This window comes from Paramacrobiotus metropolitanus, unplaced genomic scaffold (genome assembly GCF_019649055.1).
Source record: "Paramacrobiotus metropolitanus isolate TYO unplaced genomic scaffold, Prichtersi_v1.0 Parri_scaffold0000005, whole genome shotgun sequence".
Lineage (NCBI taxonomy): Eukaryota > Metazoa > Tardigrada > Eutardigrada > Parachela > Macrobiotidae > Paramacrobiotus > Paramacrobiotus metropolitanus.
In genome coordinates, this window is record NW_026570225.1 from 1,500,847 (window position 1) to 1,522,951 (window position 22,105).

At 40.7% G+C, this 22,105-nt stretch overlaps 4 protein-coding genes across 14 annotated transcripts; 2 read left to right on the forward strand and 2 right to left on the reverse strand.

The window, feature by feature from the left end:
- Positions 1-1,019: 1,019 nt before the first annotated feature.
- On the reverse strand, positions 1,020-8,372 carry LOC129581159 (protein phosphatase 1 regulatory inhibitor subunit 16B-like). 6 transcript variants are annotated; one of them, XM_055472071.1, is made up of 7 exons: positions 8,129-8,372; positions 7,737-7,841; positions 4,351-4,927; positions 3,865-4,180; positions 3,143-3,492; positions 2,225-2,517; positions 1,020-2,143 (listed from the first exon to the last, which is right to left on the reverse strand). In XM_055472071.1, the coding sequence occupies exons 3-7, from the start codon at positions 4,870-4,872 to the stop codon at positions 1,393-1,395; spliced, it is 2,232 nt and encodes a 743-aa protein (XP_055328046.1). In that variant the 5' UTR covers positions 4,873-4,927; positions 7,737-7,841; positions 8,129-8,372; the 3' UTR covers positions 1,020-1,392. The 6 variants fall into 6 exon arrangements, with proteins under 6 accessions (XP_055328046.1, XP_055328050.1, XP_055328049.1 ...); XM_055472075.1 differs by lacking the exon at positions 8,129-8,372 and adding an exon at positions 7,935-8,120; XM_055472074.1 differs by lacking the exon at positions 8,129-8,372 and adding an exon at positions 7,929-8,120.
- On the forward strand, positions 8,209-12,257 carry LOC129581168 (lipoyltransferase 1, mitochondrial-like). Of its 6 annotated transcripts, none has more exons than XM_055472088.1 (3): positions 8,209-8,370; positions 10,721-11,235; positions 11,505-12,257. In XM_055472088.1, the coding sequence occupies exons 1-3, from the start codon at positions 8,361-8,363 to the stop codon at positions 12,060-12,062; spliced, it is 1,083 nt and encodes a 360-aa protein (XP_055328063.1). In that variant the 5' UTR covers positions 8,209-8,360; the 3' UTR covers positions 12,063-12,257. The 6 variants fall into 6 exon arrangements, 5 of the variants coding, with proteins under 5 accessions (XP_055328063.1, XP_055328064.1, XP_055328066.1 ...); XM_055472089.1 differs by lacking the exon at positions 8,209-8,370 and adding an exon at positions 8,381-8,938 and having other exon boundaries at positions 11,505-12,256; XR_008689453.1 differs by lacking the exons at positions 8,209-8,370; positions 11,505-12,257 and adding exons at positions 8,562-9,476; positions 9,857-10,231 and having other exon boundaries at positions 10,721-10,855.
- A 5,952-nt stretch (positions 12,258-18,209) lies between these two features.
- On the forward strand, positions 18,210-21,049 carry LOC129581162 (uncharacterized). Its single transcript, XM_055472080.1, has 2 exons — positions 18,210-19,299; positions 19,739-21,049. The coding sequence occupies exons 1-2, from the start codon at positions 18,774-18,776 to the stop codon at positions 20,614-20,616; spliced, it is 1,404 nt and encodes a 467-aa protein (XP_055328055.1). The 5' UTR covers positions 18,210-18,773; the 3' UTR covers positions 20,617-21,049.
- A 60-nt stretch (positions 21,050-21,109) lies between these two features.
- On the reverse strand, positions 21,110-22,085 carry LOC129581170 (malignant T-cell-amplified sequence 1-like). Its single transcript, XM_055472095.1, has one exon. The coding sequence runs from the start codon at positions 21,904-21,906 to the stop codon at positions 21,358-21,360; it is 549 nt and encodes a 182-aa protein (XP_055328070.1). The 5' UTR covers positions 21,907-22,085; the 3' UTR covers positions 21,110-21,357.
- Positions 22,086-22,105: the final 20 nt, after the last annotated feature.

The following is a 22,105-nucleotide window of genomic DNA, read 5'->3' on the forward strand; positions in this document are numbered from 1 at the left end:
AGTTATGGCTGTTAGAAAATTCCAAAAAGTTTAAATGCATTCAGGTGTACCAAAAGTGTCATTATGGACCGATCTCCTTCAAATTTCGCACATAAATGCACATAGCCATGAAGATCGTTCTTACACGGATCCAGACTTCCACGATTTTTTTCGAATTTTAAAACGAATTTTAAAATTTTTGAAATTCATTTTAAAACTTGAAAAGCATGGTAGAACATGAGCGGATCGGTGTAAGAACGATCTTCATGGTCATGCGCATTTACTACCTGCAAAATTTGAAAGGGATTGGTCCATAATGAGACTTTTGGTACACCTGAATGCATTTAAACTTTTTGGAATTTTCTAACAGCCATAATTCCCGAACCGGATGTTGCGCGCAAAAACGGATTTCACGCTTATGCATACAAATCTTTTAGCTACAAAATACCATAAAACAAAGCAAAAAAGTGTTTGGGAGTGCGCGACAGCGAAAGTTCCCGTGTATATACACGAATTTGGTGCTATGTACCGGGCCAAATCCCTTAAACGAATACAGGGTGCATTTACATGATTCGAAGAAGAACAACAAAATTAATAAAGAAGTTGAAGAAGTGACCTCAGTACAATTATACTCGTATGGTATATGTCAGATATCCATAGGCTTGTGGAATTACTATGGAAAAAATCAAAAGGAGAAAATTCTAGCATGACCAACATGAACATCCTTTACAAGGTATCGCTTTGATTACCGCGAACGAAAGCGAAGTAGTTATGCATCTGACACATCGCAATCTCGAAAATTTCAAATACTTCGAATGTGTTTTAAAACAGTAAAGATACTGGAAAACTGAATCAGCATGGTGAAAATCGTTGGAGGGATGGTTACAGAAAGTATTAATCGCAGACGCATTCCTGCAACGATATACCGGCCAAACTGGTTAATTAACCGCACATTACTCACATCAATTAAGCGTAAATTTTCCCATTCCACTATTCGGCATTAGAGATTGTAGCATACGTGGTCAATCAATCAGTGCGAGCAACTAGTAACTGTTATTCCACTGCAAGCAGCGTTATCCATGGAATCACTTTTTAAAACATGGGACATGAAACCGGGCAAAACTCCTATTACAGAAAAGTCACATGGTACTCGTACACAAACAATTTAGAAGCTGATCTATTCACCATAAAAGCTAATAGTACTCAAAAAATACCGGCACTTGAAAATCCTCACATCTTGACCAACCCATCATCAGAATACAAAAAAAATATTTAATGTACAAAGCATGCTTTGAGCAGAAAGGAAGAAAAGGTCCTCTGTAAACCGGCGCAGATCACCAGCTCCTAAAGCAGCAAATATCACTCTGCAACATGCAAAAAACATCCGGGATTCATCATCACATCTCCACAGGGTTACACAATGCTGCAACACCCATTTGTCGGTGGAAGATTTTTCCACACCTTTCCTTCCTCTACCGTTCCATCCTTTTCCTTCCCCGGTCGCAGCACTTTATACAACGTTTTTTCTTTCTTCTTCGGCACCGCAAAGGTATCGTTCATCTTTGAAGCTATCTTCCCCTCAGCTCCAACAGGCAGCTCATGCGTCGGCGCTTTAAATTTCGCTATAACGGAATCCTGACCTCCGTTTGCGGTTCCGTTGACGGGAAGACAAGATGCCGTGCTGTCCTCTCTTCCCGCTACTCCAGTCGGAAATTCCCGCGTCAATGGTTTCTCTTTGCGCTTCAGTAGTCGGAATCGATTCCGTCGGCTCTTCAGCTGCGACAGGGTCACTGGCTGATCAATCTGATTTAAGGATTCCTCCGCGCTTTTCATGAGCTGCTCTGCAACACTCTCCGCATCCTCATTATTCTCTTCCTCGAACGTGCGGAGTAATGAGGAGATCAGTTCCGGCGAAATAGTCTGATTAATTAAGTCCACGTCCGACTGCAGCCCTTCAATGTGCACAATAGCCGAGGCAGTAACTGCCTCTTCAGGAACATTAGGTAAAACCGGATTGCGATCCCGCAGAGAGCCCGCCGGACTGCGACTAAATTGGTAGATGGTCGTCTGACGGTCTTCTGCCGACTTGAGATCATGATCGCCCAGTGTCTGCAGGAGAGCGATAAGGTCTTCTTTGTCCTTTAGCGACGAACGACGCTGAACCCTGTGAAAAGGAGTTTGCATATGAATCTATTTGTCAAGCTCTAAAGAAAACAACTGGACAAAATCATACCCCATCACATACCGTTTTGGACTGCTACGGCGCATCAACGGACTAGTGGAACTCGGCGCACTAGTAATCGACTCCGAAGAAGGATTGCGAGCGATCTTCGATTTAAGTTTCAGTTTGGCTTCCTCTTCGCATTTCGCTTTGTATGCAGCGTCCCATAGAATCAGATTATCGCGGAATCTCTCCACCTTGTCAACTTCCTCACTAGTATCTGCAACATTTGCCAAATCCACAGCAGTTTCATTTGTACCGCGTACTTTGGCTGTAATATCCGCTCCAGCTTCCACAAGGCGTTTGGCTGCCAGGGGCTAACATTCGAAACACTGGTTAGTACACAAAGAACAACATTCTGAAAACTGAAGTCTACAGACTTTATATGCATTATATACTTTTATATACAGACGGATCACCAACAAACAAATTTACACGCGAGTTTTCTGTTGAATAACACATACCACGCAATATTTTTCAATATTTAAATTAGCAAGCATTAGGCGATTTATTTACCTCGACATCACAATTCAACTCTACAACTATTGTGCTTTTAACGCATTAAAAAACTATTATAAGAATAGCAAGACGTTTGTTGGGCACAGCAAAACTTTTTAAATGTTGGAAGTACTTAAATCATAAATCGTTGCATTCGATTGCAAATTCACATCAATAATGAAATTTAACAAATTAACAAGTATCTGTAGAATGTACAGTAAGCAGTGTAATAATAATAAAATTGAGATGTTAATTTTGGCTGTGATTTCAATGGGATCTTCCGTTTGGTAATTTAAGATATTCTTTCAAAACGTTATTTTACAATTTCGACGTCAGCTGTTAATAATTAGTGGGACCACTCCGCAGGGCAGCATTTAATCGGGTATAAAACTACCGTAGGACTGATCACTGCCAAAATCAACAATTCCGCATAAACAAGCCTACTTGATTCCAGGCCACAGCGGCATGTATGGGCACCCATCCGTCATCATCCTCTAGATCCAGAGGATAGTCGTATTTCAGCAGGAGATCCATCACCTCGAGGTAGCCATTAGCGACGGCCACGTGCATCAGTAGCGCGTTGGATGTTTTGCTAGCTGCTGTGAATATGTCCCAGATTTCACGGCGATTAACTTTCACCAAACTGCTGCTACTGTTCCGTTGCTGTCGTAATGATCCTGCTGAGCTTGGCTGCGAGCGGGATGTAAAGTTAGCGTCGATAAACGACTGCAGATCACGTAACATGTCCACTTCTTTCTTATGACGTTTCGACTCAATATCGTCTTGAGTGATACCTGCCATGAGCAGAAACGGAATATGTAGCAGTCGGTGTACATCCACATTACACTGGGTAATGTAGCAGAAAATCGATCATCCATATTTCCGCCAATTGTAAAAATAATAAAAGAAATACTCGAGTATTTGTTTTTTGAACCTTATTTATGGATAGCAGATAACATATCTGTACTCATAGTACATGCTAACTGACCGGAGATTACAGAATTATTATCCTGGAAAATAATTTCATTCGATTTCTACTTAGGAGACAGCGGTGGTCATTCAATATCAGTAACATAAAAGGTAAGCGTTATACGCACAACCAACACATGAAACCAAAGCAGCAATTCAGCAAGAAATAAGTCTATCATTGGCGAACTCGTTCTCACCTCGCTTCTGCATTTCCTGCTCGATATACGCCAGCGTCAGATCATTATCACACAAGTCGTACGGCATGTTCCCGTCAGAATTAACGGCAAGCAAAATATCACGAACGAGATCACCACTGTTGGAAGCATCGTTTGAACCAGCAATCGAGCTGTCTTTGTGTGCTTTGGCGGCATCGAGCAAAATACGCACCATCGGTAGATGCCCGCATGTTGATGCAGCATGCAACGGAGTCCATAATTCTGAATCAACTGCGCGAATATTGGCACCGTTGTCGATAAGAAGACGTGCCATATCTTCTAAATTCTCGATACAACACTGCAAGAAAGACATTTCCTCACAAAGCATGCTAAAGACTACAACAAATTCTTGTTGCTTTCAAAGACTTCTAACACAGTACAATACTTACTTACTGTTAGCATGAGAAAATAAAAATTTATCGCAGACCCAAAAAGATAGGAAGATTTAGCTCTTTCTAATTCACTCACCTGATGAAGCGGCGTAAGACCATCAGGAGAGCGACAATTAGCCAGTTCAGCTCTAGGACACCGTTCCAGATCCTCATACGTAGTCAGAAGCCTTCTCACTTCCATTAATTCATTCCTTAACACTGCATCCATTAAAAGAACATTCCATTCAAACATCACTGTTTTCTTCTTCTTCTTCACCTTCCGGTGCCGCAGTGAACCGCTCTGCGCGAGGCCATCCTCTAAAACCTCCGAACCCTGCATCTCCCGCCGATTCCACGATTCCAGCTGCTGCTGGCGGACACGTTTGGCCTTCTGAGACCGCTCAAAAAAACTCTGGTCCTGGTAGGTTTTATACTCCAGGACCATGTCGTCGCCGAGATCGCCATCCTGTTGAATGTGGCTGATGTACTCCTTGTTTAAAGTAATCACATCCGGGCTGATGCCCTCATCTTCTTCTGCCAAACGGTACAGTCCAGCACCATCCATTTGAAGATGGGCATAGGGATCGCCTTCCGTGTGCTTTGAGAATTTGTAGGTCATTCTTGTTTTGGTGTCCACGGGTGATGTGATACTAGACTGATGTCGTCATTACCGTCTATAAAGTGAAGCGGTCACTTCTCAAGAACAACAGCCTATCAAGGCTAAAACAAGCTCTGTCCATTAAGGTTGCAGCTAAAATAAATAGTCACGTAATTAGGTGCGATAATAGTAGCCGTTAGATATCCTAAATAAATACAAGGTACCAAGAGAACGCGTACCAATAAAGCGAATTCAAAAACTGATATTTTCCCACAAAAATTTGTATTATCGGCAAAGTCGCAAAACGATTCTACAAGATCATCTGCACTACAAAACAAAATTGCCGCAGAGCATTCGTCAAGACGCACTGAGAACGAAACAAAACAGCCTGGTAGACAAATTATTGCTTATGATACAATCATAAAACCATGCGAGTTTGTCAGGGACGAGAAGCATTTTCAGAAATATGCACATCAAACCTCGACAGGCGAAAAATTCCCGAAAAAGCTCAAACACGCAACCGCGACACGAACATACGCCATACACGAGTGAATAAACGCCGCAAAGCGCAACTCTCAAAGGTTATCGCCAGGCAAAGTGTGCAATGTGTAAATGCCAATAGAGCCCGCCCAGCCGCTCCAAACAGATGAGCAATTTACCCTGACCGTTAATATTTGTCTGGGGAAAATGTCAACATGACAAAATTAAAACGTACTGACACCACTGTGGTACATCCACTTGTCCCTCTTCAATAATCCTTTTGTCGAATCGCAGCACAAGGTATAAAAAATTCCCTCTCATCAAAAAACCAAAATAGCACTGTCGGTCGTCTCGAATTCAAAACCGCAACGGAGAAAGGATTTTCTTTCAACGTTTATAAAAAATGAAAGTGTTCAAATAAACTGTTTGACTAGGCTTATTCTAGTTGACAAACCGGTTGTGAAGGGAAATGCTGGCTCAGCGCTTTTTATGCGAAATCATGCCCTATACACATGCCGGGTGGCTGTCTAAACAGACCTGGTTTCCGGGGACGGAAATTCCGTCACAATGAGAAAATCGTCAAAAATAAAGCTTTAAAAAACCTAATGGAATGGAAAAATTTGCAATATTAAAAATACCGGGCGTGCACGCCGGCTAGCCCATGGATTCTCGCACTATAACCGAACTTGTCAATGCGTGAGAACGGAAGACAGCGGATTATTTTTAAGCTCTCACTAACAGCGAATGGGCATCATCAATTTGTCAAGTATAAGCTAATAAAACGTTCAAAATCAACATGAACAGATTTGTTCTTTCCGTTTCGCGAGATGGTACGATTATCGGCCACTGTAACCGAGTTTGGCAATCGAGAAATTACAATGCGGCCAACAAAAAAAGAAACCAGCACTTCCGTAAAAAGAGCGATTAGGTAAATGTCTAAATACGACATATTTCGACCGTAATAAATATTAAATGCCGCAATCACGGGTTCTACTACTTGCACACTGAAAATATGTTTCTGACACCCTTAAAAAATTATCCGACTATTAACGATATCAATACAAGTAGTATCCAAACCGAGCACGAAAACGGCACTTCAGTGTTTTAGTGAACTGACCATGAAGTGTACTAACAAGGAAAGGTGAAGTAAAACTCACTGGCTACAGCGCACACTGAAAATGTATTTTGTCATCGGTGGCCAGCTAACTTTCCGTAGGTATTCGTTGGTGATAGTATACTTCTAATTACATATTCCATAATCTGTCCGAAACCAATAGTATATTAAAAGTTTACGAAAACTTGCACCTGATTAAGCAAAGCAAAAGCGCAAAAAACTGAAACAATGTTAGGTCATCTTTCAAAATTCATCGCTCGCTCCAAATAACAATCTGCAATAATTGCAGTCAATCCACTTTCAGCAGGTCTGACAATCTAATATCGATAAATGTGGTAAATGTCCTCGCATTTGATACTCTCCACGAAAGATCAACTCTTTATAATGGAAAGTCACCTATCTCGTGGTCCATCGCATTTTTCAGTGTTGAGTTAAACTATCCGCGAACAACGACTCCTTTTCCAGACCGTCATCAGCTCGAAACAAGGTCACTGACATGCAAGCGACAAATTAATAAAACACCCATTATCAACAAAAGAAAAAAAACGACCAACGTAATTAGCCTTAAGAATCAATAACAACCAGCACTGACGATGAGTTATCAAGTTCACACGATAATCACTGCCAAAGAAAACCAGCCTCTAGCGTTAGCCTACACCTGCACGATCCTTAGTGCTAATCAATAAATCTATAAAACACGCAGAAATTTGCCTATCTATTTCCAGTTTCCAACTAAACAATATAACACATCGTTTTTAAATTACAAAGGGCGCAAATTATCCATAATATGATATTTCCCGCTGAAAGCTTCATATATTATCTGCAAAAAACCTACACAGAACTGATTTTCCAGCTTTACAAACGTAAAAATATAGTGTCCATAACCCCGTCAGTCACATTTTTAATCGACTGCCAAATCAATAACAGAAAACTGTAATGTCTGATACTGAAAAAAATAAAGATGCAACAAGCATTAAAATTCCATTAATAACATTATTATAACAACCACCATTGATTTCACTGTACTGTTGTAAATTAGGTACTGTAAGTAAAAGCATAGAGAATTGTAGCAAGTGAAAAGAACCTGGGAATGGGAATTCACTATAACAATTACATCGGAATTCGGAATACCTTGCATATTACGAAATCGACATAAATATCATTTTATTGCCATCAGTACAACTGGATCTGTTTTACATACAGTAAAAAATTTGCAATATTTCGTAACAGTACTCGAAGTCGGATCATCGGAGAAGTGGCCAAGCGGGTGACATGAATATTTAATTAGTACCTTTGCGACTCAATAGCTTCTTCTGTAGTATGCTACAGCAGTTGCGTTGGCTTTCACAGCGGCTTTCCAACGCATAACACACACCAACTGGTCCACTTCCGTCACCTAAATAATGAAACCATGGATGAGCGATTGATCACCGAGCAGCAGTGCGAAACAAACTGGTTCGTCGTTATTCACAACAACACTAACTGCTACTTGGTGATTTCTGCTTGTTCAGCATGCAGCGAGTTTTTACACAATTTGGATTCAGAACCAAAATACCCATAGTCCAAAAGCAGTGTAAACAGTAAACAACCACCAATTACGAAAACTAAAGCCCCATCTAAAGGGATTTAGAGTTCACAGGGCAAAGGCAGAAGTCTTCTGGCATGTCTTGCTGTTCCACATACCAACGAACGATGTTATCCGATTTCAACCGCTGTTATCGCCAGAATGGGTAAATATCAACGTGGTACTGTTCATGAATAATCAAAATATCAACACACTACATTTCGAAGCCCGCGGCCGAAGGTGCTGTAAAACCCAGCAAACTTTATCGAGGAGAGAATGATCGACCTGTGCAATGCAGTCAAATGAAGAGCACTAACACGCGTTAAAACAGTCACGACTCACAACCATTTGATGGCCACAGGTAAGTACATACAGTATTTGCTTTACACTGCAACGTACTACGCCATATGCGTACGCTGTAATACGCGCGCGCAGGTAAACCTGGCTCGACGGTAAATCATTTAGCCAGCAGCTCACGCAAAGGCATCCGCCCTCGGCGGGAGATTTCAGCTCCAGGCATAAATATGTACAGTACCTCCAGGCTCCAAAGTCCATATTACCTCCAAACTTCCAAAGTTTGAAGTTTCAGACTGTACTCGTAGTGACTGTAATGATGTGATCTAATGCACTACAAAGTAAATATTAAAAACAAAGTTTAAAATATTTTCATGTTGTGGGAAATCCAAATCTAGGAAACGTATGCTGGGCTGCCGAAGCTCTTGTGCTGCTGTTTAAATTACTACTCTAGTGTAATGCATTTTCTTAAGGATCCCCTATCTCATATCACATCAGATATGCATAGTGCGTGATTTAACCGTTTAAACATTTCCTTGATTTGGAACCAGACACGGCAGACGATATTTTACTTTGTATTCCTTGAATCATTGGTGACGGTTTCCGTTTGCTGCCCAACGTCACACAGCCCACAGGTACCGTCAAAGTGGGATTTTAGAATTACAATACCTATTACCACCCTCACCCTATTCCCCTTCCTCCGCTCAGCAGCACCCTTTCCCATATAGATGCTCACCGACTGACTGGCGAACTGTGGCCGTAACATCACTAACATGTCGCTGACATTAAGTGATGCGCTGAACACGGCCCGCAATCTGGTAGCTAGCATGCGCCAACGCGATGCTACAATGGAGTCTTCGCGTCGCAGTGCTCGTGCGAGTCTCCACCGACTGGAATCCGCGCTGGATGCCGACAGCCGAAAGCCTAACATGCCCGACAGCCATGGTATAGTGGAGCAAGAGCTGGTTGAGCCATTTCCCGATTTCATCATGAATAGTCCGGAACACCGTGAATTGTATGACAGTAATCGCGAATTGTATCATGTGGTGGCGGAACAACAGATCACGCTGCAGATGATCATGGAGAAATATCGCATGCAGATGATGGAACTGCCTTCCGCTACAAACTACATGATGATGCAGAAATTGTTGGAAAAATATGAAGACCAAACAGGTATGTTTTGAACGATCGAGAATAATAATTTTAGTACAAACGTGTACCGTACTAGGTGTATTCTTCCCAAATTGTTCTTCTTACAAATTGGCCCAGATAAAACTGCATTTGGTGGTTACGTGGAATAAATTTTTCAAGGATAGTACACTAAACCATAAGTCGCGTAGAGGCACAAGCAAACAGTTTTTTCATCATATGTGGAAGATGTACCGAAGCGGAAGGCCTGAGAATTTGATGATATTCCTGGACCAGGAATTTTTTATCTTCTGCAGGGATCTTCCTGCTTTGGGTTTTTGTTATTGTAATTGATTTATCACACCCAATAATGGAGAATTATGAAAACGGCTGAAGATTTTGTAATCGCATTCTGGGTTTTGCAGGAATTTTAATGCACGAGAAAGGTGTTGCACTGCAAGTGATGGGTGACGCTGTGTGGGAGGATGACGATGCCGACTTTGTACTCACTCAGCATTCCGCACAGATGGTCACGGAAAATGAAACCCTCCGCATGCTGGTGCAGCACAGTTTGCGCACCAACGGGATTAGTGCTTTGAGCCTTGGAACGGAAAGTGGCGCTGCTCAAATTCCGCAATCGGATGATGGCACAGCTAATCAGAATGTGTCGCAGTCAGTCGGTGAAGAGTCTTGATGGGTTTGGATCGTTTCTTGGGTCAGCTATTTTGCTCGGAAAATCTGGGCTGGAAGAAACTATGATGGGAACTGTGTTTTTAACATTACTAATCCGCGTTAAGTTGGTGAGATTTGCGTTAATACAGTTGGAATATGCGAGTCGTAAATATTAATATTACTTACTTGTATCGTAATACTTGTATCGCGTCATACCGACTCACATTCCAGCTTTCCGACTTGTTGCTTCTAGCTTTCTGTTGAATGTTTTATGCATCTTTTCTCAGTTACTCCATTATTTTGATGAAAAAATGTAAATAATTAACGAATCTAAATTAAATCTGTTTTTGAAGGTTTTGTCGTAAAATTGATAATGAATTACGCTTTAAGTTCACCAAGCTGCAAATGAGAAAGACAACTTTCTCAGGCTCTTAACAAGTTGCCTATTCTGGGCGAAATCATAACTGCACAATTTCGTTATCCATTTATCATTAGCGATAATTGTTTAGGCGGACAGTTTTACAAAACGTGTTGAAAACACTTAACACCGGTCGTTAGGGATGGTAAACAAATTGAGAACAAGGATGGTTTAAATTTTGTGATGTGTAATTATCCAGGTTCTATGTCTAAACAATGGCGTGTTTTGATCTCTAAATCCCGGGATGTATACCTTAATCTGGCATGGGAAGATTGGCTGTATCGCAGGGAAAACTTTATTAACCAGAACATGTTGCTCCTATGGCGAAACGATCCTTGTGTCGTGATTGGTCGTTATCAGAATCCTTGGAAAGAAGTGAACGTCTCATCCGCGAAGATGCTGGGTATCTCCATAGCGCGACGCTTTAGCGGGGGCGGCACTGTGTACCATGACCTGGGCAATGTGAATTTTACTTTTTTAACTGAAAGGAGTTTGTATAATCGACGGAAAAATTTGGAGTTTATTGTGGATCTGTTGAGGAAAGACTACAATGTGCCGGCGACGGTAAACAAGCGGGATGACATTGTGGTCAATAATTCCTTGAAAATTTCCGGTACGGCCGCCAAGCTTGGACGCACCACAGCCTATCATCACTGCACGCTTTTGGTATCCGTTATTAAAGACCAGTTACATGCGGTGTTGTCTGCAAAAAATGTAAGCGATAATATTCTGCAGGCAGCGTTTCTTTATATATATTTGGAACGTTAGCATTCAACTCGTGGAACTAGTAGTACTTACTATTAATTGTACATCATGCAGACTGTCTTACTGAATGTCGTACAATACTACTTAATTGTCGTACAATACTACTTAATCAAATTAAGCTAAAAGTGTCTTTCTTAGTTTATAAATTGTTAATCGTAAAATATTTCCCTTTTAATGCGTTTTTAAATTTCTCTTTTTAAGCATCCTTTCGATTTCAGAAAGGAATAAGAACAAACGCCACGGAAAGTCTTCCAAGTCCTACAGTCAATTTAGCGGAAATTGTGGCCGGGATTGAGTGCGAAACTTTGATACACGGATATGCGAAAAGTTTTGCCGCGTTGAATGAGTCTTTTGTAGACAATGTGATGGTGAAGGAAGTCACTCCAACCAATGTTGAATATCCAGGTCTCTCCACAGTTGCCGACGATCTACGCAGCACGGATTTTGTATTCGGGAAAACCCCCAAATTTAACATTGTCAGAGAGTACCTGCTACCCAACGAAGGAGCGGATGCGCTACGATTGTTATTCGATATTCTGGTGGATAAAGGTGTTGTACAAGGGGCAAATATTGAGGGAAACCTGCATCCCAGTGTAATGTCGGCATTACGGTCCGTGTGCGCACAGCTCGACGGTATTGCTTATGACTCCCATCTGATGTGGTCAGTTTTTGAAAAAAGCATGTTATTATCGCCGTTTAACGAGCCTCCCGAAGGTCGAATAGAAATGGATTTTGCATTGAGATGCCTTTTGCGTACGGTGACCTGTCAAGAGTAAAGACGTATTTAACTTTCTAAACTTCATAACATTTTGCAGCCTTGCATTTTCGTCGCATATGCGGTACATATATAAATGTTTTCGCTGAGCGACCAGGCAAAATCCACACGTTTCTTTGTCATGTTGCGCTTGTCCTTTTCGGGGCATGCATGCACAGTGCGCTGAACAGAAAAAAATCACAAAGTATCGAAAATACCGAAGACACGATTAATCCTCACATTATCTCGAGGTCACAACTCCAATTTCAACCAGTGTTCTAGTACAGATACTAACCAGTAACAATAACTACGGCCTACTGGCAATATTTATTAATAATTAATAGTAACGTATCAATTCTGCTATATTTATATTTTTTTCGTACGAAGAATGTACAGAAATGGTAGATTTGTTTATAATTTAGTATGCATTTCTTTCAACATCTTCAGAAACCATAATTTATTATGGAGCATCTACCAAGTGTGGTTTGCAAGCTGGCGAAAGGAAGGCACAGTGTCCACGCCGTCTTGAACGAAGCAATCAAGCGGGCGTTGAGTTCGGCCTTCGTCACTCGAGCCGGTGGGCTTAGACAGAGGCGATGGAAAGCAAACCGACGGAGTGACTGCTTTCCCATGGAAAATGGAAAGCCGCTAGTGTGGGATGTTACCGTTGCAGACACGTTTGCCCAAGCGTACATCGCCCAGACGTCCAGGATGTTGGGGAGTGCAGCGGAAATACGAGAAAACCGGAAGTCAGTAAAGTATAGCAGGTTGGCAGACCGTTCATTGTTCAACCGCTGGCGTTCGAAACGAGGGGAACATTTGGACCGCTGACGAAGAAATTCTTCAAAGATCTGTCGAGAAAGATCACCGACTGTACAGGCAACCCTCGCTCAGGGGAGTTTTTGCGCCAGAGAATTGGTGTCGAGATTAAGCGAGGAAACGCCGTTTCCGTTCTCCGTACATTCAGCGACATGGTTGTGAAAGAGAAAGAAGATTGTATTTTGCCTTCGAACTAGCTGAACGGGAATGAGGTCATGTTTTTTTGTTCTTGTTACTTGTTCAAGCGGCATTCAGATCAAACTTTCTCGGTGATTAGGCCAGCCCATGGTGTCCGAGACTGTCTGCGGTATTGCCGCACCGACAGACATGAACTGCTTCCATTGAGATCGGTGCTATTCGACGAGTACGGTATTCGTATGATAGCTTTATCAGCATACGAAAAGTGGTTTCCATAGTGCACGCAATGGGGGAGCAATGCACTCGACTCCCTTTTTGAAAAAATTCCGATTTTTTTCATTCATTTTTGAGCAATTTCATTGAAAAACTTTTTGCTGCATGACAGGCCGCAACAAAACAGGTCAATATTGCTCTCATAGAAGCAAGTTTGATTCAGATCCGTTTTTGCAGCGTTGGTGAGAAATTCATTTTTGAAAATGCTGCTGGAGGATTTCACGAAAATTAAATGTGCGGTTCTCCAGCTCTCCAGTTTCTGGACCGAACGCGGTGACCAGAATATCGTATCTGTTTACAGTAAAAAAACAAGAAGCAATTATATCCTCTACCTGAAATACCAAAGTAACAGATTGTAATCTACTAAGCGGAACAAGAGCAATTTTTAGTTTGCTAATGGGGCCCTATTAATAATGTTTACGTGAAACCACAAATCTGTGTGTTTCGGGTGAGCGAATCATAAAAAACGGCATGTGATATGTACACAAGAGTGCATGTCGATTCATTCAAATCACTTTCGCGCCGACTGATAACGTCTGGGCAGTTACGTTTTTATCTGGTGCAGCACGAAAGCTGTCGTGATAGAACATATTTCTTTCGGAAAACACACAAACCGATTTCAGCTGACGAACATTTGCCGGCAATTGAGCTTTCACATTGCCACTGTCCAAACCATTATGTGCTGTTTCGTTATTTTATTTATGCTTGTACAGAAGCAAAAATGCTCAAGTTCATACACCTTTATTGTAAAAAAAAATTTAAATTACCCTTGCACGTGCACGTGGCATGAGCGTACAATACAACGATGATTAAGCTATACGTTAATTAATGCATATGCATAAGAGTCTGCTATACACTTTACGTCTGCAAATCGCCCCTCTGCACTAATTAGAATGCATGGCGCTGAACTGTTTATTAAGGATGAATTGTTAAAGACCGAACACAAAACAGTAAACAGTAAGCTGCAATGTTGCTCATGGGGCGTTGTGACTTTTATTATAATCATTACAGCGATTAACTTAATACTTTTCGAAAAGCATTGGCTGCAGAGTTTTTCTTTCTTAATATGGAAAGGTCATGTATTAATTAATTAATGCATATGCTGCTGATATTCGTATAAAGCCATGCAGTAATTGAGAGTCCATTTTGTACGTAGGTGCGGTGTATACTCTATTGTACGTTGCGACCGTGTACCTTGAAAATTAGGCGTTTATCATTACTGAATATTTAAGTTTCTTTACCTAATAATAACTGACTACAAAATCCGTTCTACTTGTTTTTCGTATTCCGGACAATCTAAAAATATCAATTTACGTACTGGACAAAGCATTTTCCATGTTGTTCCACTTGATAAATAATTATCAAAAACTGAATATGTAATAATTATTATTTTATACAAGCTTGTTTACGAGAATAATAAAACCACTTATCACGCTTTCAAATGTGGAACATTAAAGGAATGTCGTATCTGTGGTGTCCGGTTCGCAAATCATATTGTCAAAGTGTCCGGAATGCGAAAAACATCGATTAACTACAGAGTACGTACACTGAGTACACTGTAATTATGAATTAAACGCAAATTTCATGACTTTTGTTCCTAGCATCAAGCATGCTAGCCAGAACCGCAACGATCATAACGGCTGTTTCACTATATTTTCCCGTAGCAGTGGCAGCACAAAAAACTAATCGTAAAACCATCACTTATCCCTAATTAAATTATTAACCTTTGAAAAGTGCTGCGCACAATATTTGCTTTTTGACATGCACCGTTTAAAAGACGGCATAATTATCGCAAGCGCGCACGTACGCGTAAGTAGTATTGATGCGAAAAAAGCATCTTATCAGTAATTCACACAGAGTCGCGCCGTAACGGCTGCGGATTCCATGCGCTGCTATTGCGCGCGGCTAAACTTGTCAATGGTATCCTAAGTCAAACTTGACTTTTCAGTTTTCAGTCGAACGCATTCAACACCGCATTGCACCATATAAAATATTTTGTTTATCCGCTGCTATATATTCAAAATTTAACTATCCGGCAGCGAACGATTAATATGAGCTAATGTATTAGCAAATTCGCAACATTCTCAAAGACCTTCAGTCAAAGATATTGACATCGTTTCAACCGTTTTTTCTGGGCAGTGGTAGCCGCAGTGCAGCTGTATCGCTAAGCTTTAACTTTTGATCGTCGATAATGTGCAATGCACTTTTATTGCCTAATTGCATCAAATTCCAAGTGCACACACCTGTAATGCTATCAAGTAAGGTTGTGCTGGATGCCGATGGTTTGTTACCGGCCTAACGCACAGAAAACTGGGAGTTTGTTAAGTTTCCTAGGGAGTATTCCGAAATTAAATCAGCTGTATATTACAGTATGTTAATTATGCACGTACACGTCGTTACCGTTTTATCAATCGCGAACTAGTAATTCGTTCAGACACAAGTAGGGAACAATCACACCTGCACTCAAATCGTCATTAAAAACTTTGACTTACCACAAAACAAATGCAAAAAATTCATAATTAGTGATACACATACTTAGAAGACAGTCCCAACAGTTTCTGTGCGACCAGATTTATGTAAATTCTACCGGTATACTTCATGTCCGACTTCGACAAAATTTGTATCGTTGCAAAATTTGTCTTTTTCCGCCAAAAAAGTGCTGATTTAAGGGGTACTGCGACCCACGCGAACTACGAGTGACTACACATGTGGATACAAGTACCAAAATAAATATCAATCACCTGTCTACTTTTAATGGGGTGGGGAAGTTAACATTTTCGATTCTAGGACACCGTCCGTCCATTTTACCTGTTTTATTAAAATAATTCACAAAAAAGTTAAACCTGTGTTTACGTTTATTAGGGATTAAGCAGTTCTATGTTTTAAACATTGCTCTTTCGAGAGAAACTAGTGTCAAGTCAACGTTTATTTTCTGTGTTTTTTTCTCTATACAAGTTGTTGTAGACTTGTAGACAAAACTGATCGAAACGGTTTTTGGCAGTTTTTAATTCTTTGCTGACCAGTGGTAAATTTTTTGACCACCTGTCATCCTGTTATATATAAAAGCACTTTGTGCTATTTTACGAAGTTATTTTTTTACGTAATTCATGTGCGCCTAATTATTACAAAATTAAACGCTTTTATGATGTAGACTATCCAATGTGAGCATTGTCGTTGTAAAACACCCCAGTCACCATCGGTGACCTATGGATTATGGTCACAAAGTGCCGGTATGTAGCAGACCTGGTCAGTTACGCAAAATGCGCCCACCGTTACAGTTTAGAGCTACAGAGGAAGCGTGGGATTACATATTATGTGATGTGCAGTGTAGTAGTTTATTTAATTCATCTGTTTTTATTTAATTTATCTGTTTTTTTATTTTAGTGAAATGTATAGTAGACCTTATTATCATACCCTAGACTTATTACTATAAAATCCTTATATATCTGTAAGATAAAACTGATGTACAGATAACTTAGAAGTACCCAACTATATACTGTATTAGTAAAACTTTCAAAAACCTGAAGATTGGTTTTTGAAAAAGTCGCTGTTATCATTTATTAGTAAAACTTAAAATCAATATCTGAGAAATCAGTTTAAAAATTATACATGATTAGATTCAGTTATTAAAACTTAATAAAAACTTAAAAACCTTAAAACCGATTTTTGAAAAATCACTGTCAAAACTGTATGTCATTACAACTGTTTAAAACCTTAAAACCACTATCTAAAAAATTAGTGTCAAAACTATAATATGTTATTAGTTCTATCAATAAACTGTTAAAACCGATTTTCGAAAAATCTGTGTCAAAAGTCAAGACTATATAATTATTATAATTTTATTTATAAGAACTGTCAAAACCCTCAAATTAATTTTTGAAAAATAACTGGTCTCCTATAGCAATTTAGTTTTTTTAATTTTTTTAATTCTACGAAATTTATTAGTTTTCGAAGTTTTAAAAGTTTTAGGACTTGGCCCACTTTGTACCTAGTACTAGTACAAGTACTTAACTACATTGCGCTGCACCGATGCGGCTGCTACAGGCCCAGCAAGTATAAATTCTGAATTTCTGCGCTACAGTATTTCGTGCACTATTGATTTTTGCACAGACTGTAGTTTGCTTTGATGTGTACAAGTATGAACATTTTGCGCACGTTCTTTTGTGATTCCGTATTGAAAACGAATACAGTCGAATTTCCGCCATCTGCATATTAATAGACCGCGTGCGATGACAAAGTGCCGCTCGTGGCAAAATTCAAAAGGATACGAAAATTCAAATTCCGCCCCGTGCTCGATTGGCATTTTCAATTCATTTTGGTCTGCCGTGTCAGTTTCTTTACACAGCCGTGCGATTTGCAACGCCATAAATGAGCATGATTTGACTGTAAAAAAATTATCCGCTGTCTGAATTGTACTAGTACTCGTACTAGTACAACAGTATTATTCGTGGTTTTTTGAAAACATACCGACAGATACCGTTTGTCGTTGTTGTAACTTTTGTTTAGCCTTTTCTGGCTTTAGTTTTATCTACTTGATTATTATAAAAAAACTGTATTATTGTACTGAAACAGGCAAGAGCCATAAAATTCGGTCTGCAGGAAATCATGATTTAGAGGCTTAGCAGGAGCTGGTGTAACTTGGTAGCTTGTTAAAGTAATGAAAGATCAAACCAGGCAGTGTCTCCACTGCATTTCAACAACGTCTTTTATACTAGGCGCTGTTTTGATGTTTGATATTCAAATCTTTTCATCGCATTCGCGGATAACCGCTTCGGGGAGTCCCCTTTATTCATAACACGAAAATATGAAATTCATCAATTGACCCGGAGAGTGGAGACACCAGACTTACGCATACGTAGTCTAAAATCAACATCTAATTGCCTCCAGAATTTCCCTGCTGATTATAAAAGTCTACAGCACTATGTACTTATAACCTGGGATAACACAAACTTTCTTAAAAGAAATTCAATAGCAACACGCATGGCTTCTCTAGCACGGCTGAACGGTAAACTTTCTTTCGGGATAGGATTCGTGTTCTACACTTCTAGTACACAAGCAAGAACGAAAATAAATGCGGATAAGTAAATACGTATATAGTACGTAGCTGGACGTTAAAAGGAGATGGCAATTGCGACTGCATTTTGGTCATGCCAGTCATTCCGCCCTACACTGCCCCAAGCCCCCCAAACGAAAATGCCAAAAATCGAAGTTTTTGGAATCTTCAGAATCGGTCTGCCAGAGCGGAAATTCCGAACGCGACGAAATTCCGAGCGCGACGATAATTACCAGCCAATGGCAGCATTCTCGGGGTGGGCATGAATTTTAATTTCGGCCGTCATTTTCATTTTCGACTGGCATGTTCATCCCGCCCAAGAAGATCGCACTGGGCACATTGTTCATCCTTGGCCTGTATACAAGCTGAGCTGCAGTTAATAACATATGTTTCCGGTTTTCATAACGTTGCATTATCTTGCATGGTATACCGTGAGAACTTCCGGAGAAAATGGAGAATCCCACGAATGAAAAGCCGAAAGTGTATCAGACATTGAAATGTCCGAATTGCCAGCTTAGTTACTCTTACTGCAAGGGATTAGCAGGAAGCCAGTTTCCTTTGATTTTGAAATGCGGTCATTCTGTGTGTTTTCATTGTATTGTACAGAAGATCACCCAAGTAACTGATCTGTTTTATGACCAGCTGTTCGACAACATACTGAACACGAATGGCACTGAAAGGAATGGTGCGGCGGTGGGACATTCTCGATGCGCGGTTTGCCCAGCGAAAGTGCTGGACAAGCTGACGATTACCGAATTAAAAAGGCACGGGAGGAAATCGTTTCAGGCTGAAGATGTGCTGCGCATTTTTCCGTTAGATCTCTTTACGCTTGGATGGCTGGGTGTGGAAGATAATTTTCCGCGGGATCTGCTGCCTCAGTGGGGAAATGTGGAGGCTTATGACATGATTAAGGAACCGACCGATCAGCCTAATGATGGTTACGCTATAACTACCGGAAAAGCCGGAAAACAATATAGTGAGTGAAGATTATAAGCTCAAACAATTGATTGCTCATATTTAAAATTTTATGCAGTAAGTGCGTTTGTGGTTTGTGCACTCGTACACTCGTACAGTTTATCATGAATGTTCTGTTTAGTTGTTTGCAAGCGGTTTGCACTGTTTACAGAACAAGCCGCGGCTTGTTTTGTGTGTGTTTAATTAGCCCCAGCTACTACTGGAACCCTAATGTTCTGTACGAGTTTATACAATAATTTTTGTCTTGCCCTTGTAAGAGGCATCTTTTGTAAATCTTTCACTGCATTGGTGACGTGGAATCATGGAACTTAACACACATTTTACATATGCATTCGAATTTACATTTGAACTTTTTTAAGGCAGGTGCTTGGGTACAGTCGTACCGTAAAAGTTATAGTGTTATGATGACTGTTATCACGGTGATCCATTTGTTTTTACAGAAATGTCCATTCTCTGTGGACGATGCGAAAACCGAGAACCGGCTGCGTGTTTGTACTGCGAAACAACGGCGACATATCTCTGTGTGCACTGTCAGAATGACAGTCTCGACGCGAAAGAGGCGCACGAACACCTGTATTTATCGCATGATGGACAGGTGCTCAACGAGAGGGTCATGTGCGGAACACACGGAAAGCCAGAAATGCTTGCTAATGTGCAGAGCGGTGAAGCGTTCTGTTTGGATTGCAGTGGCAATAAGCTGGAGGACGTCCGAATGTTGAACTGGAAAGCTTTATCTCGCGTCCAGCCCGCTACGAAACTTGCCAAAAGCGTGGATAAAGCTACAAAAGACTGTGGGCGAGCAACTGGGATGCTGATGGAAGAGTTACTGAAGAACGGGCAAAGTAAATGTGACGTTTACATCAGCTTCATGCAGAAGTTAGCGACTAGTTTTCAGAATCTTTGCCACAAGCATTTAACGAAGTTGAACGATATGGATGGGCGGCGACTGGGATTTCTCTGCCAAATGGAATCGCCAATGGAACAACAGATTCGCCGATTGGAGTATTTGTCGAAAAAGGTCGAGTTTGTGATGAGAGAGGGAAAATCGGTGCGGAACACCGATCTGGATGAAGAAATGGAGAGTATTGTTGAAGAAATCGTTCAGTTTGAATTGTTCAACGAAGATTGCATCAGGGATGGGCGGATTGCCTGGGAGAAATGTGAAGTGAAGCTCAACGAAGAAATGTCTCCCGTTCTCCGCCGGGTGTTGGACGAACTAACAAAGAACACGGATTTTTCCCGTGACACTTTGGAAAAACTGCAGATGGAAGCAGTTGCTGATCTGTTGGAATTTGGAGAGATACAGGATGCGCACTGAGCCCCTATCAGAGTGTTCCAGAGCGATTAACGCAACCAAGCCCGTCCGAATACGTCAGTCTGAATGGATTTTCGTAAATGTCACTAAAGGGCGCGGGTCACTTAATTTTTGTACAGCAGATCAGGAGCATTACGTTTTCAAGGACCAAGAATTAGAATCTTTTAGTGTTTTCATTGATAGTAGATAGTTTTGCGGAATGCCTTCAGATCTTACCTTTTGTGATTTTTTAATCAGTTCATGGTGCTTCTATTAGTTCTTCGCTTTGATTTGATTTCTTTATGTTGGTGGAGGAGCTCGGTATCTACGGTTCCTTCACTCTGCTTTGGTTTACGCGTAAATTCTGATTTGGTTATTAAGAGCTTCTGATGTTCAGTGTGAATCGTTTTTACCCGAAATATGTTCATAAAAGTTTCCAGTGAAATGCTAACGTGTCCCACGGCGACTACAACCTGTGTATAAAGCTCAGGATGAGAGAAGGAATCGGTCATTCTGATTCAAGTGTACTGTGTTCAGTAATAAGAGAGCACCAACAACAGCAAAAATAACTGTAGTCAATGTTCAATTTAACAAATAAACATTATAAACTACAACAAAGTCAGTACGAAAAATCCAAAAAGACATGGTTGCGAACTCGCGACACGTTGTCTACAAAATCGGAATCCAGACGGTGTCCAGTAATAAGAAAATACCAACAATAGCAAAAATCAACGCGCCACAAAGAGCGGTAATAACTACTTGGCATCACTTAAGAGATTTCATCTGCCACAATCCGTCATTAAGAAAATGTATTAAATCGACAGCAATGCCTTTGTTTGTCTTCCGCACAGCTTCCGTGCTCATCTTCATAACTCCAATGCCCAAGGCGTGCTGCTTGCCTTCGGCTACAATCAGAACAGGAGTGTCTTTCTCCACTATCGACATCTTTCCGCCGGGGGAAGTCAGTCCAGGACACATAATGTTCGCACCGCTCAGAACAAACTTGATCGCCCCTTTATCCACTTGCATCCACGGTAGAATGAAGGGATACTTGTGGAGAACGCGAAGGGACGGCAACATGGGACCATCGCGATGCTTGAAGAAAAGAATATCGCCCGTCTGCGAAGCAATCAGTTCGATATGATCCTGGCATTTCACGAGTTTGACATTATCCTTTTTCGGCCAGATCTCATCGAGGTAGGATTCCACATGTGGATATTTCTCCAGCAAACCTTGACGGTAATTGCGAATTACGGATGATTTCAGCTGTGAACTTCCTGTTACGGATTCCTTCTCGGAGAACTTCTTAAACATATTGAATCAGGAAATCTAAGAAAATGGAAAGCAACACAGTAATAATTATGCTGCAAACTGATTGTCACGCCAAAAACAAAACCACCAGAATTAATCAGAAATATGAATCTGAAAATTTTGTTCGTAAAATGAAAATCCACAATTCCGTGCGATGGATTATTAAAAAAAAATTGCTTATCCATGGGGCCACGGATACATA

Coding starts and splice junctions, on each gene's coding strand:
- LOC129581168 (XM_055472088.1), top strand. Junction 11,236..11,504: donor CGGTGTTGTCTGCAAAAAAT/GTAAGCGATAAT, acceptor TTTCGATTTCAG/AAAGGAATAAGAACAAACGC.
- LOC129581170 (XM_055472095.1), bottom strand. CDS start 21,906: ATGTTTAAGAAGTTCTCCGAGAAGGAATCCGTAACAGGAAGTTCACAG.
- LOC129581162 (XM_055472080.1), top strand. CDS start 18,774: ATGGAGAATCCCACGAATGAAAAGCCGAAAGTGTATCAGACATTGAAA. Junction 19,300..19,738: donor AAAAGCCGGAAAACAATATA/GTGAGTGAAGAT, acceptor TTGTTTTTACAG/AAATGTCCATTCTCTGTGGA.
- LOC129581159 (XM_055472071.1), bottom strand. CDS start 4,872: ATGACCTACAAATTCTCAAAGCACACGGAAGGCGATCCCTATGCCCAT. Junction 4,181..4,350: donor GTCTTACGCCGCTTCATCAG/GTGAGTGAATTA, acceptor TCTTTCTTGCAG/TGTTGTATCGAGAATTTAGA. Junction 2,144..2,224: donor CGCCGTAGCAGTCCAAAACG/GTATGTGATGGG, acceptor TCCTTTTCACAG/GGTTCAGCGTCGTTCGTCGC.